This window comes from Gavia stellata, chromosome 8 (genome assembly GCF_030936135.1).
Source record: "Gavia stellata isolate bGavSte3 chromosome 8, bGavSte3.hap2, whole genome shotgun sequence".
Taxonomy (NCBI): domain Eukaryota; kingdom Metazoa; phylum Chordata; class Aves; order Gaviiformes; family Gaviidae; genus Gavia; species Gavia stellata.
Window position 1 is genome coordinate 4,743,743 of NC_082601.1, and position 13,758 is coordinate 4,757,500.

Sequence of the window (13,758 nt, forward strand, 5' to 3'; positions counted from 1 at the left end):
AGTTTCTAGGCATTATGTTAGGGTAAGTTTTCCCCTCCGCAAGAGGCGAGAGCTCCGAGCGGGGCTGGGAGCCGGGACGGTGCGGGGCGCCGTGCGCAGGATGCGGCCCCCGGCCGGCTCCGCGGGCGGGCGAGGCGGGGGGGATCCCGCCGGAGGGGGCGGGGGGGGCCGGGATCCCGCCCGGGGATGGGGAGGGGGGGACAGCGGCAGGGATCCGGCCTGCGGGCAGGGGATCCGGCGGGGTCCTGCCGGGGGCGGGGGGGGATCCGGCACAGATCTCGCCGGGGGGCGGGGGATCCCGCCTGGGGGAGGGAAGGGGCTGCAGCCGGGGGGGGGGTAGGGGGGCAAGACACGCACCCCGGGGGGGCAGGAGGGCTGAGGATGCAGCCGCGGGGGCACCCCGGGGGGAGCGGGGATGCGCCCCGGGGCGGGGGGGGCGGAGGATGCAGCCGGGGCGGAGGGGAGGGCAGGGCTGCGGCCGCGGGGCAGGGGATGCAGCCCCCCGGGGTGGGGGGGTGTAGGACGCGGTGCCGGGGGCGCGGTGAGTCTCCGCGGGGCGCAAGCGGCGGGGCGCGGCGGGGCGCGGAGCGGCGCGGAGCGGCGCGGGGCGGGGGGCGGGCGCGGGGCGGGGGGCGGGCGGGAGGAGGTGGAATTGCATTTCTGCCGCTAAAGCCTTCGCGGAGACTTCAAGGTATAATCTATCCCAGATCCTTTCCCAGAGAGAAACTTGGCGATCACGTTTCCACATGATGCTCACGTTTGGTGCTCTTCAATTATCCCTCCCCACAAAGATAGGTGGCGTGTGTTTCAGGGTCTCTCCTCTCGCTCCTACAGAAAAGAAAAAGAAAAAAATGTCATTAGAAGAGGCGTAACACGTCAGTCCGTCCCCAGGTTTGTGTTTCCTGGAGTGGCAGAAAGAGATCAGTCCTAACCTGCCCAGCAGGAATAACGGTCCTTCCGACAACTCTTTGCAAGGCTTTTTACAATTTCTCCAGGAGCTGCATCTCCCTTCACCTTTTCTCCTCCACTTCGCGGCTTCTTCATGCTTTTTCTTCTCACCATTTCTGGCCAAAACTACAAACAAGACTTCGCAGGTAGGTTCGGAATTTAATTCCATTTTCTCCTCTTTTTTTTTTTTTTTTCCTCCCCTTCTTTTTTTCTCACACCACCTCCCGCTCTAGCGGGCTTATTTAATTTCGATAGTGTTTTATTTTAAAGGGTGTTAGCTCCTTTCTGGCTTGTTTATACTTGGGGCGAAAAACCTCTTTTTCGTGGGTTTGGTTTTTTTTGTTTTTTTTTTTTTTTTTAACCGAAACCTAAAATCACTTCGGTACCGCTCCGGGAAGGGACGAGCAGTTTCGGGGCGCTGGGGGCTGTGCCACCCCCCACCCCCCCCCCCTCTCCCCTTACCTGTCAGCCAGGTACGGGAGGTGCCTTTTATGAGGCAGCAGCAAAAGTTTTAGTGCTAGAAAGGGACTTCGTCCCCTTGCCAAAAAAAAAAAAAAAAAAATTGCAAAAAATTCCCCCACCCACCTCTTGCTCTTTTTATTTCAGGTTTCACATCTTAGCTCGGAAAGTTTGCAGGTACCTGTTAATGCTCTGCACGCCCGGAGCCTGCAGAGCCAGCCCGGCCGGGCACCGCTGCAGCCCCGGCCCCGGGCAGGGCTCCCCGGCCAAGGATGTGTTCCCCCAAACAGAAAGTTTGCTGTTTTGTCTGCTTAGTTAGTTTCATTTCTTTATTTTATTTTGTGAAGTAACACCTTAGCTTCTGGGATCCTAAAGCAAGAAGTGAAAGTATTGACTGGAACTTAAAAGTCGTTTACCAAAAAGCAAAAAAATATATATATATATTTTTTTAAAAGCTAGCCGGTCCTCTGGGAAGAAAAGCGTTCTCGAGATCCGCAGGTTTAAAATTATTGACAACTTTTTGCAGGAGGCTGAAGAGCAGGGGAGGCAGTGAAACGCGTTGAAAACCATTCACTATTGGTCGTTTTGCATTAAAACGCCAATTGCCGAGGCAGGCTGAGGGTCCGGGCTTGCCTGGGTTCCTATCCTCCCCTCTCCGCTGCTCCTCCCGGTAGATCTGCCACGGTGATGCCACCATTGCCCACTCCAGGATCGGGAATAACTGGCAAATACTAAAGTTTCTAGCACATTTCTCAGCCTCTTCCTTCCTCAGCCACATACATCCACAGCCACAGAGCCACCAATTCACCCTCTCCAGGCGGAATCCCAAGCAGGAGAGTGTGAGTAAACAGGCTGACCCCGCACACACTCCCTCAATATTCCCATCCTCTTACCTGCTCGGAGATTGGGGTGGGGTTTTTTTGTTTTTTTTTAGCCAAGCAGGTTTTATAACCGCAAAGGTCTGAAGAGAGAGTTCAGGCAGGATAAAAAGACCTAGCAGCAACACACTTCACTGCTCAGTCCTAGGGTGAAGCTCCAGCAAAGTAAAAAGACACAAGGAGGGGAAAGAAAAAATAAAAGAGAGAGAGAAAAGAAAAAAGGGGGAAAAAAGCCCACTTTGCTGAAAAAAAATTCAAAAAAAATGTTGAGGCAGGTAATAATTTTTTAGGTTTTGTGTAAAACTCACAGTGCAGGAGAAGACAATAGATGCGAAGGCGAGGGGGGATCCTGCTCAGGAGAGCAAGGGTTAATTGCCCTTGTTTTACAGTTTGCATCTGTTACATCTTTTATAGCCCCCTGTTTAAACTAATCCTCAAGTCAAAGCATCTTTAAAGCTACAGCATCTTCTTGGAGGTGGACTGAGTTTCAGGAGCGTTCTTGCAGCAAACCAAATGCTCCTGCCCTCTCCCTTTGACAGCTAGAGCCTCCTCACCGCCCGGGCACACAGGCACACCCAGGAGGTCCCAAAGTTTACAAGTTGTGTTTTTTAAAAAAAAGAAAAACCAAACCAAACCAACAAAAAAAACCCAAACAAAACCCCAGCTGAAAGCCTGCAAACTCTGACAGCGGTAGTTTTGATTTCTGTTTCTTTTCTGGGGGGAAAAAAAAAAATGACACTCTGAAGCTTTATTTAACTGAGGGGCAGGGGAAACCCTGAATATTGTCAAACTGACTAAAAAGGTGACAGAGGTTTATAATTACACTCCTCGCTGTTAGGGGGAGGTCTCCGTGCTGTGCTTTACCCCAAAAGGAGAGGGGAGAGCCATGTTGCCCTCTCCTCTGATCACTTTGCTGGAGTGCACTTTGGGGGGGGGGGGGGTAGAAAAAGAGGCCATAAAGGCAGGAGAAGAGGGAGAGGAGGCTAGCACTTCGTGTGAAAAGAAGTTCTAATGTCAAATTAAAGTACTTTTAGGAGGAAATGGTCCGCCTAGCATTGAGTCAAACAGCCTACTGTAAAAGCCGTGCATTCCCTCATACGGTCATGAGTTATGACTCATTTGAGATGTAATTCTTGTCTCTCTCTGATCTGCTTTGCTGGTGCAATACACACACACAGAGGGAGAGAGAGGCACACACACGCGCGCACACACACGCTCACGCAGACACACACACACACACGCACACGCAGCGAGCGAGCGCACAAATAAATAAATAAAGAAAGAAAGAAGAAATCTGCCCGGCTGGGGAGAGAGGGGGGAGCCCGCTCCGTCTGCGTCCCACCTCCCCCGGCACGGCAAAGCTCGCCGTGTGCGTGGATGGGTTCTTTTTCGGGTGCAAATTCGGGTCCCCGTTGGCGCCCTGCATTTAAATGGGATATACCAATGCCCACATTGTTGCTGTGTTTGGTTGTTACATAGAGTCTGCGTGCTGCTGAATCAGGGAGTCGAGTCCATGCGAACTGCCATCTGATCCACTCTTATCAATGAAGCAGCAGATCATGGCGGATGGCCCCAGGTGTAAGAGGCGAAAACAAGCCAACCCCCGGAGGAAAAACGGTAAGCGGCCCCCCCAGGCAAACTTTTCCGGCCGGCTCCGCCGCGGCGGGGGGGGGGCAGCCGGCCGCGGGACGGGGAAGCGGCGCGGGGAGGGGGGGGACGGACGGGGACACACACGGGACGGGGACGGCGCCCGCCCGGGCGGCAGCGGCAGCGGCGGCGGCGGCGCCCGCCCGGGGCTCGCCAACCCTGCGCGGCGGCGGGGCCGTCCCGCGGAGGCAGCGGGGGCTGCGCGGCCGCGGGGCGCCGGCGGAGTGTTGGGGGGGGGGGTGAGGAGGGGAGGGGGGGGGAGCAGCGCGCCGCCGCGCCCCAAAGTTTGTTGCGCGGGCGCGGAGCGGGCGGGCCGCTGCCCCGCGGCGGCGGAGCGCGGCCGGAGCGGCGGGGCGGTGGCGGCCCGCTTCGCCCGCCGCTTCGCGGGTCGCTCGGGCGCTGTCAGGGTCGGGGAGCGGAGAGGCGCGGAGCGGGGCGGTGGGAGGCGCGGAGCGGCGCGGAGCGGGGCGGGCGGCGGGAGGGCAGCCGGCCCCGCTGCCGTCCCTGGGAAAAACCCCGGCAGCGTGAGAACCCCGAGGCAGGCTGGCACCGAGTTAGCGACTCTCTCTGGTTTTTAGTGTTAGGGACTCGAAAATGAAACTTCCTCCTCCCTAATAATTAATAATACTAATGAGCTTGGTGCCCAATTGTCCATAGTTGCCCTCTCCCCCGGTCTCCGCCGGCCGCGCAGGGCCGGGGCTCGGTGGGACGCGCTGTTCTGGGCTGATTTCACATTTGGCAGCTTTCACCGGTGCGGGTCTGGGTCTCTCTTTCTCCGTCTCTCCCCGTCCCTCCCTTAGTTTCTTCCTTTCTCCTCCGGCTGATAGTCTCTCCCCCACCGCCAGCCTCCCCCTCCCCACCCGCAGCCCCTCGCATGGCCATCCCGGCCCCACTTTCAACAACTTTCCTCTGGAGGAGCCGGAGGAAGGAAGATATTTGTGTGAACCTGAACCCATGCGCTTCTAGCTCAGCTACTTCATTTAAGTGGAGAGGTGGAGGGCGGGGGGGGGGGGGGGGGGGGAAGGAGGGGGGACACACACACAGAGCACCGACAAAAAAAGCACAAAGACAAGAGAATGTTGATTAGAAACAAACGATCCTGCCCCCCCCCCCCTTCCCTCTCTCTAGGTTGTGAGTGTGAGAGTGTGTGTGTGTGTGTGTCCTTTTCTTGTTGTGGTGGAGGCGTCGGGCCATATGGGGGAGTGATAGAGGAATTTTAGTCAGAAACTGTTCGTTATGTTACACTGGCTTTTCCCTTTGTGTTGTCTTTGATCTATTTGCTTGGCTTAGTATTACAAAAAAACCCCAACTAAAATAATATATTCCGAGCAGCTTCCCAAGGATCCGTTCCTTGTTATCTTTTTTTAAAGTCTCTCCCCCTCCACCACCACCCTTTACTCTTGTGTCTGTCATTATTTAAGGTGGTCCTCACAGAGGAGACCTCCCCTTCCCCTCATCTCTGGGTAATTTAGTAGGCATTAAAATTACACGTAATGTTTCCCTCTCCTCTCTTGTGTTTCCTCTGTTCTTTTTATTAAATGTTGGTTATTGATTTTCTAAAATCAATGTCTGTTGTGGGGCTTTTTTCCCCTTACAAGTATCTAAAGCACGTTGCTGATCAACTGGATAACAAAAGCTTTGTGTCAAGTAGCCTTTTTTCTTATGTTAAACAGTCATTTTTGAGAGAAAAAGAGAATGAGATTTAAAGCAAGGCATCCAGAAGTGCTCTTTTGCGGTACAGAATATTCTGAGTGTTTGAGGGGGTTTTATTCTTCTTCTTCAGCCTCCTTGCTTTTCCATCCAAGATTATTAGTTTAGCGTGTTAAACCCATCACATGCCCTGTGATGAGGGATGCGTCTACGCGTTTAATATTTTCTCAAGGCGATTTGAGTCAAAAAAAAAAAACCAACCAAAAACCAAAAAACCCCAAACCCTCCTAAAAATAAAAAGCTGGATGCCCCTGTTTGCCCAGGACACCAGGACTGCAGCCTGGTCGCCCTGCTATTACAGCCAAGGCTTTGGGAACACGGATGGCCCCGGGTGGCACAGATTCGTGGTGCTCCCATGCAAAAAAAGTGTGTTTTCAGGGACCTGCACTAACTTGGGAAGCCACTACGCTTGGGAGTCGAAAGTTTAATTGCGATTTTTAAGGTAACCACTTAAAGGTCCTGCAAACTTCAACGCAAGTGTGCGCGTTGGTTACGCGGAGGTCTAACTTCTCCCTTCAGCGTCTTCCTCTGGCCAAGCCGGGGGGGGGGGGGGATAATTCTCGACTTTCTGTCTGCCCACTCTTTTCTCTTTGTGCTCCGTGATTTGTTTCTTTCATTCATTTCTGAGGGAGAAATGTCCTGGTTCTGCGAAGCAGGTAGACGAGCGAGGGTGGGTTCGGTTAAGGTTTGTTGGTTTTTTTTTTTTCATTTTCTCTTTCTCGACAAGCACGTATCCAATGCCTTTCCCGTTGGGAATTGCCCAGGATTTATCTGGACTGAGTGGATTTTTCTTCTTTCCTGGATTCGTGGAAAAGATGTCACTTCTGAGCTTGTGTCTTTGCTGATAACACCAGAAACGCTGATGCTTATCGAAATCAGACAGAAATTCCTTGGAAACGCAGCAGAACCAAAATAAAATTAAAAAGCCACCAAAACCAAAAATAAAATAGGTGGTCATCAAGGAGGCTAGGGGAGCGTGAGTGCGATCACACCCAAATTACAGACGGGGAGAAAACGGAATAATCCAACTAATGCCTCCGTGGGCTCCACGCCTGTGTGCGTGTCTCTGCGTGTGTGCGAGGATGGGCAAGGCTCGGGATTAGGCACCGGGGCTGGATAAAATTACGGCGGAGCTAAATAGGGTGGAAGGGAAGAAAGCTCGGGATTTTCCAAGATAACGGGGTTGAGCAGAGCTGCTGGAGTGAAGGAGAGGTGTGCGGAGAGAGGGGGGCGGTGAGAGAGGCGAGATGGAAATCAATGAGGGGTGAGCCCCCGGGGGGAGGGGGGGGGCAGGAGGGAGGATGGGAAGGAGAGGACCCCGAAAGCGGGGCGGGGGGGCGGGAGGTGCGCGGAGCGGCAGCCCAGGAATGCGGCGGCGCTCCGGGAAGTTCAGTCAGATGATTCCCGGCGCCTGACTCACTTCGCGGCACTTTCACTCGGGAGAGAAGTCGCGGCAGAGGAGGAGGAGGAGGAGGAGGAGGAGGAAGAGGAGGAGGAGGAGGAGAGGGCAGCGAGCCCCCTTTCCGCACGGGCGCCCCGCGGAGGCGGGGGCTGCGCTGGCGGCCGGTGCGGTGCGGCGCGGTGCGGTGCGGGGCGGTGCGGAGCGGGGGCCCGGGCAGCGCTGTCCGGCCGGCCGAGGTCCCTGCCCTGCCCTGCCTCAGCAGATGAGCCGCCTCGCTCCCTGTTGTTGTGGTTTGGCGTTTGCTGGGTGCGATTTTGTTCCCCTTCCTTTCCTCCCCCCCAAAGAATAAAACGTAACATTAAAATCCCCAGGAAGGAGGGGAAGGGGGGAAAGTTGGACCTAATTTACTCCAAAGTTTCAGTAAACAGCTCTCTTTGATTCCTTTGCCATCTCGCTTCTTCCAGTTGTAAAGAAAAGGGAGAAAGTTCAATGCTTTCAGGGCGTCTGATCCGAGGGAGAGCGCAGACCAAACAAGCAGGCACGCTCACACTTGCTCAGAGCCTTTCCCCAAAAGATCCCCACCCACCCTCCTTTCGGGGATGCTGGGGAAGGGGGGAAAAACCTCCCTCGCTTCCCACTTGAAAAAAAAGGGGGGGCAAAGGGAAAAGAAAAAAAAAAAAAAAAAGCCTGCCTGCTGCCTGCAGTGAGTGGGAAGTGAGGCTTGTCTTCCCTGCCTGGAGAAGTTTGGAGGCAGCTAGACTGAGGCGCGGGGTTGGGGAGGAAAGCTGCTTTCTGTGCGGGGCGGGTGGCGGGAGGCAGAGCGGGCAGCCGGGAGCGCTCCTCTGCCCGGGGACCTCTGCGGGGGGGGATCCCTTGCGAGGGATGACTCCCAGAGTGGGGCAGCGGGCAGGGGGACAAACGTGCTACCTCCAGCAAAGCACCTGGAGATGGGTATCGAAAAGGAATGCAATAAATGCGAGGGACCAGGGCGTAATGCTTCTCCGGCTACATTTGCTCGGTGCAGATCCTTGTCCAGCCTGAGCTGTGACATGGAGCAGGGGAGGTTGTTTTCTGTGTCAAGACTGAGCGATTTATTTTATTCCGAGTTTTGCGAGAAACCCAGCGAATTTGGAGATTAGCGCCTGATTTACCGTTGTGCCATTTGGGACCATGCGGTACCTACTGGCTGTTGCTTATTGCCCAGGCTTCGCAAGGAAACTTTTGGGGGGATTTCTAGTTGCTGTAAGAAAATACATTTGATGCCTGGACAAGCCATATTTGAAAAGGAAAAAACACCCCACGATTACAAGTTAATTATCGATAATTATACATAGCCAACTGCCCAAAGTAGGGAAAATATATGGAAGACTGAGATGCAAGCTCTCAGGACAGGCTGGTAATATTCCCCAGGAAAAATGTGTGTCTCCCTTTGGAGTGGAAAGAAGGGTGTCGATTCTTTTACAGCAGCCCCACATTCATTCCAAGAAATGGGAAATTCTTCGCCTCACAACAGTTTTTGGCATCTGCATTCTCCCAGTGCTTTTAAGGTGCATTTTCTCCTCTGTGAAAGAGAACTCTTTGTCCTTTTTTCCTCCAAGACCATGGCTTCCCAAGGTAGACACTATTTTGTGCCTGTCACATAGAAAGGGAGTGCAGGTTTGCAGTGCTCACAGACAATTGATTGTCTGCCCTAATGTGTTTCATTTACATGTTTATAACGTCAATAGTGCTGGGGTGTCCACTGTACCATTCATTCCAGCATTCCCACAAGGGTGCAATTGTCTGAATGGCCAAGTCAGACACCTTTTTGATTGCTCTTTAGTTGTCTTTTTAGAGTATAGAGAAAAAGGAGAGAAATCTCTGATGCAGAAACACTAGTTGAAAATATTTCAGAATTAAACATCACCGTTAAAGCAGATGCGAGCATTAGACAAACAATGTATTTTAACTAAGGTTCTGGAGGTGGAAACAAATTCACAACAGTGGGGATGGTTACTGCACACGACAGCCAGTCCTGTCCCTTCATTTTTTCAGGCTTTTTTTCTAACGATTTGTCGTTTTCATTTTCATTTCAGCCCCTGTAAATGCAGCCACCTCCTAACTCTTTGTATGCTTAACTGTAATTTGCGATTTTTGTCCTATATATTTACATATCTCTGTTTATGCCAACAGCTTCAGCTAACCACTTGGAAAGTCTATTGAGAGAATGTTTAGGCTGCGAGAAGTATAAACTTTAAAAAAAAAAAAAAGTAAGATCCAAATGTTTCTTCATCAAGCGTTTTTAATGAAAAAACCGACAATGCCTAGACTTTTTCTTGAAGCAATTTCACTTAAATAGCTCTGTACCAACTCCTCACGCCTGCGGTTGCCGTCCTCCTGTGCTGTGAGCTCTCAGCAGAGTGGTTCTAGGAGTTTCCAAGTCAGTAAAAGATTACTTTTGAAGGTGTGCTGTGCTGTTTTGATGTGCCACACTGTCCTTTATCAGTGGAGTTGCTTCCGAGGGAGGCAAGAAACGATTGCTCGTGTTCCGTATCAGAATAAATAAGCCGGGCAGCTTATTGAAACTCTTATGTAGGGATAGAAGCATACAGGCGTGTACACCTATGCGTGCGTATAGCGGATGGACAGAGCTATGGTGTGTATAGGTACGCCTAAAAATAACGGTTCACGTTTCAGAGGAGATCATTTCTCCCGAAAAACGATGCTGATCCCAAGAGCTACAGTTAATACAAGTTGACCTGTTCCGCCCGTGATCCATAAGGGAAAAGAGCACTAAGTCCTGTAGCTTCTGCTGGGGAGGTAAAGCGAGGGAAAACTTTTTTGTGCGTCTGTTCCTCTCTCCCTCTCTAATTTTTGTTGTGATTTTAAAGAATGCCTGTTTGTGGAGAGATATTTTTTTCTCTTTTTTTTTTTTTGGTGGGGGTGTGTGTGTGTGTGTGTGCCTAACAGGGAAGACACACACAGTAGATGCACCGTTAGCTGAACCCCTGACACGGCGGTCTTTTGAATGCCTTAGGTATGATTTCACTTTCGCTCACATCAATGCTGACCTGAATGCCTTTCATATCTGATCCGCTGTGTCTCTCCCAGTAAACATCCCCTGAGGGGAGAACAAAGAAAGGAGCTCTTCTTCTTCTTAATCACAATTCAGCCCATTCACCGCCGGCAGGCTACATTTGCATTCTGCAACAGAAAGCCAAGATGAAAAGAAAAAAAAAAAAAAAAAGAAGAGAGTGAGAAGAAGGGGGGAAAAAGCAGAAGGGTGGAGGCTGAGTAAAATAACTTAGGTGTTTGTAGCTGTTTGTTGGGCTTCCCCTAGTTACAAGCCTTATATAGATCCTGCTCTACCCAGCCTTGGCTCTCCTGACAGGCAGCTAGTGTTACAAGATGGCATGCCTGTACTATTCATGGCCACTCGCTCTAACACTTGAGGTAGAAAGTGTCAGAGAGGGATCAAATTCTACTCTGAGAAGTCTGTTATAGTTAGGGTCAGGTGTGTGTACTCTCAGCTCTTGACTGCTGCCTATTATTTTGTTTTAATTACTATTATTGTTTACCCACCGTGACCTTGGGGAGCGGGGCTGGCTGGGGGCGAGGCGGGCTTGGCCACCACCGGCGAGCGGCTTGGCGGGGAAAAATCGCCCTTTCCCCCGCCGGAAGATATTTTTGGAGAGATTTTTTTTCCTTTCCTTGGAAGGGTCGGGCTGGGTGCTGCGGCGGCTGGCGGGGCTGGGGGCCGCTGGGCCGCGGGGGTGGCCCCGGGCACCCGAAAACGCGCACGGAGAGGAGGAGGAGGAGGAGGAGGAAGGCGAGATTTGGGGAAGTTTCTCTAGCTGGGCTCCCTCGTGGGGCTTCACGACCACGAACATTTCCCGGCTGCCCCCCCCTCCCCGTCCCTGTCCCCCCCCCCCGATTTGCCTGTTTGCTCTTCAGAACCTCTCCTGTGCTTTTAATCAGACAGTTCTTAAAAAAAAAATGGTGAGGTCTTTGGTCGTAGCCACTTTTTTCTCACCAAGAGGTTTATTTATAACTGGATCCTGCTTACTGAGAAGTATTTAAGCCCTTTCAGGCAGAGCTGTCAAAATTTCCTGCGTTGTTTGCCTCTATTTGCAACATGTAAAAAGTAATATGCAGTTGCTGGTGTTGGAATAACCGGGGTAGCGCAGAAATCTCAAGTGACAAGTTTTCAACTACACTCTCTCCTGCCGACCAAACTGTCATTTTTTTTTGTTTTTTTCTTTCTTTTTTTTTTTTTTCAGAAACCACTTTTAAGATCCTAACAGGTTTTTTTCCCCCCATCAGCAAATAGCTTAAACGTGCTAAAGCAACTTCGAGAGGGAAGAAGAGTTTGAACAATGAGGAGCGGGAGGAATGTCTTATTTTCCTGTAGCTGCTATGGCAGATTTCACTCCTAAGGAGCACGCTAACCGAGATGTTACCAGTTGAACAGAAGCATGTGACACAGATTCCTGATTTTTTCCCAGAAGATTTACAGAATTTACAAAAAGAGATTATCTCCACACCTTCCACCCTCCTAACCACCCCCATGACCCAAGCAAGGGAGGATTTAGGCAGATTTACTTCAGTAAACACCTTTGGACACTTGGGGAAAAGTAGGAGTCTGTTTGCAAAAGCAGGCTTTTGTTGAGTGAGGTGCTGGATAATGCTTTACCAAGCAGCTGTGATATTAACCTACCCGGTAATGCTGGAAAGAGCTTTAACTCCTTGTGCGCTCCGGGGCCCTGCCCGGGGGAGGCCGCGCTGGCCCTGCAGGTACCCGGCCCTGGGGGGGTCTGGGGGGGCTTAGGCGAGGAGGTGGCGCTGCTGAAGCCGCAGCAGCCCCTCAACCTGACACATCCTTTACTTGGTGGCGCTTGAATCTTGCGGGGTCAACCCCTCGGCTAGAGGGCTGGGCAGGGCCACCCAAGCCTCCGCCATCAGTCGGTGGGTATCTCCACGTGTGTGCGTACACACGCACACATACACATGCTCTGTAGCTACCCCCACATACATATAACACATCCCAAAACCCCTCTAGGAAAGCGGCGCAAGCATTGCTAGGAGAGGAAGGTCAACTTAGGATTCGGACTCGAGCAGCGGGATAGCTGAGAAGTTACGCTGGGCGAGCGGCTTCCCCTTAGCTCCGGGCTGCCGGGGTTTGGAGGGCAGCCGGCAGCTTTCGGGGGGCTTCGCGTTCCCAAAAGTGAACTTCTTTGGGCGGGAAGGCCGCGTCCTGCTCTTTTCTGAGCCATTAGAAGAAGGAGTTAATAAGTTAGCTATTTTTGCTGGGCATAGGAATAACTTTACAGGTGTTTCTTTTTTTAGCTTGAGTAAGATCGCTTCTTTTGGGGATTTTTGTTGTCGAGGGTTCTTTTTTCTGTTGTTTTAAAGTGTAGGTGTCAATGTTAGAGCAGCCACAAACGTGTGAGAAAGCAAAGGGTATGAGACATGACAGAATTAAAGGTGTTTGCTATGTTGTTACCCGTGTGTCAAGCTGCAAGCTCCCTTTGTCACAGCCTCCTGGTGATTTGATAGTGCGGATCCTCTTCCCTTCCAAGTGATACAGCAGTTTCTAACTGGGGGGGGTTTAATGCGGTGCAGTGGTTGGTGTCGCATTCGCCTCCCCAAATACGTTCGAGCACCTCAACATCGCGCACACCCCGTTACTCCCACCTTACACAAGGGTGCTGTGCGCTCAGGCACCAGGACAGCAGCCATAGCATTACAGTATCTGGCATGGAGCGTCATTTGGCAGGAATGTCATCTGCCAAATCATCCCGTAATTACGTTTTATGTTATTTGTATGAATGACCAAGCATGCAGTATTCCTTTTGAAATCAAAGGAAGGCTTAAAACGCGTTTTTGAATACTTTCAGACCATGGTCAGGTCACAGTTTGGGAGTTGAATTAAACTGATCTCATTTGTGATCTAATTGAGGTTGGCAACAACCTTAGCAGTAGCAATAACATACAAATACAAATCAAAGAGCAGAATTCAGCAAATCAGATCTTTTGCTCGAATTCTGCCTGGGAGTTATTCTCCGGCTGCCAACAGAGAAGTTAAACTTTGTCCTGCTTCTCAGCGGCAGTGCGAGCCTTGCATATTTTTCGGGTCTGTGACAGGAAAGTTGGGTTGGGTGGATGGGCACACAAAGGCGAGGGGGGAGCTGTGCCTGCTCGGGCAGGGAGCGAGGAGGGGAGCGAGGCACAGCGGCTCGCCCCGTGTGTTTCTGGAGAGCCCGGTGGCACAGGGCGGAGGAGGCGCACCGGGGGAACGTGGTTAGGAAGGGCTGGGAAGAGGAGCAGGTCGCTGCAGAGAGGACCCGTTATTCCAAGCGGGAAGTCAAGGCAGCTTCCTATCTTTACATCTATCGCTGCGGATTCCAGGAATGTCATTACCAGAGCGGTTGCGAATTGTTGACAAATTTCCCCGGCTCTGGCGGGAGCTGGTGTGGCGAGCGGCGGGGCTGGCGGCCGCGGCCGGGCAGGCAGCGGCCCCGACGGGAGGGCTCCGTGCGGGGCAGGGGGGCCGGGGCGGCCCCGGGGCGGCCCGGCCGGGGGGAGCGGCTCGCCGGGGGCAGGGCAGCCCCGGCGGGGCGGGCGGGCGGGCGACGGTCCGGGGGGCGCCCAGCGCAGCCCGTCCCCCCCCCCCGCCCCGCCAAGCGGGGATGCTGCCCGCTCCCTCCCCCGGTCCGCCCCCCCCCCCCGGGCCGC

At 52.7% G+C, this 13,758-nt stretch overlaps 1 protein-coding gene across 1 annotated transcript in view; it reads left to right on the forward strand.

Moving 5' to 3' along the window:
* Positions 1-795: 795 nt before the first annotated feature.
* Positions 796-13,758, forward strand: part of ZEB2 (zinc finger E-box binding homeobox 2) — a 115,281-nt gene continuing 102,318 nt past the window's right edge. Inside the window, exons 1-2 of the mRNA XM_059820161.1 lie at positions 796-1,094; positions 3,765-3,902. Of these exons, the coding sequence (XP_059676144.1) occupies positions 3,830-3,902 (73 nt within the window). The 5' untranslated portion in view covers positions 796-1,094; positions 3,765-3,829. The remainder of the gene's footprint in view (positions 1,095-3,764; positions 3,903-13,758) is intronic.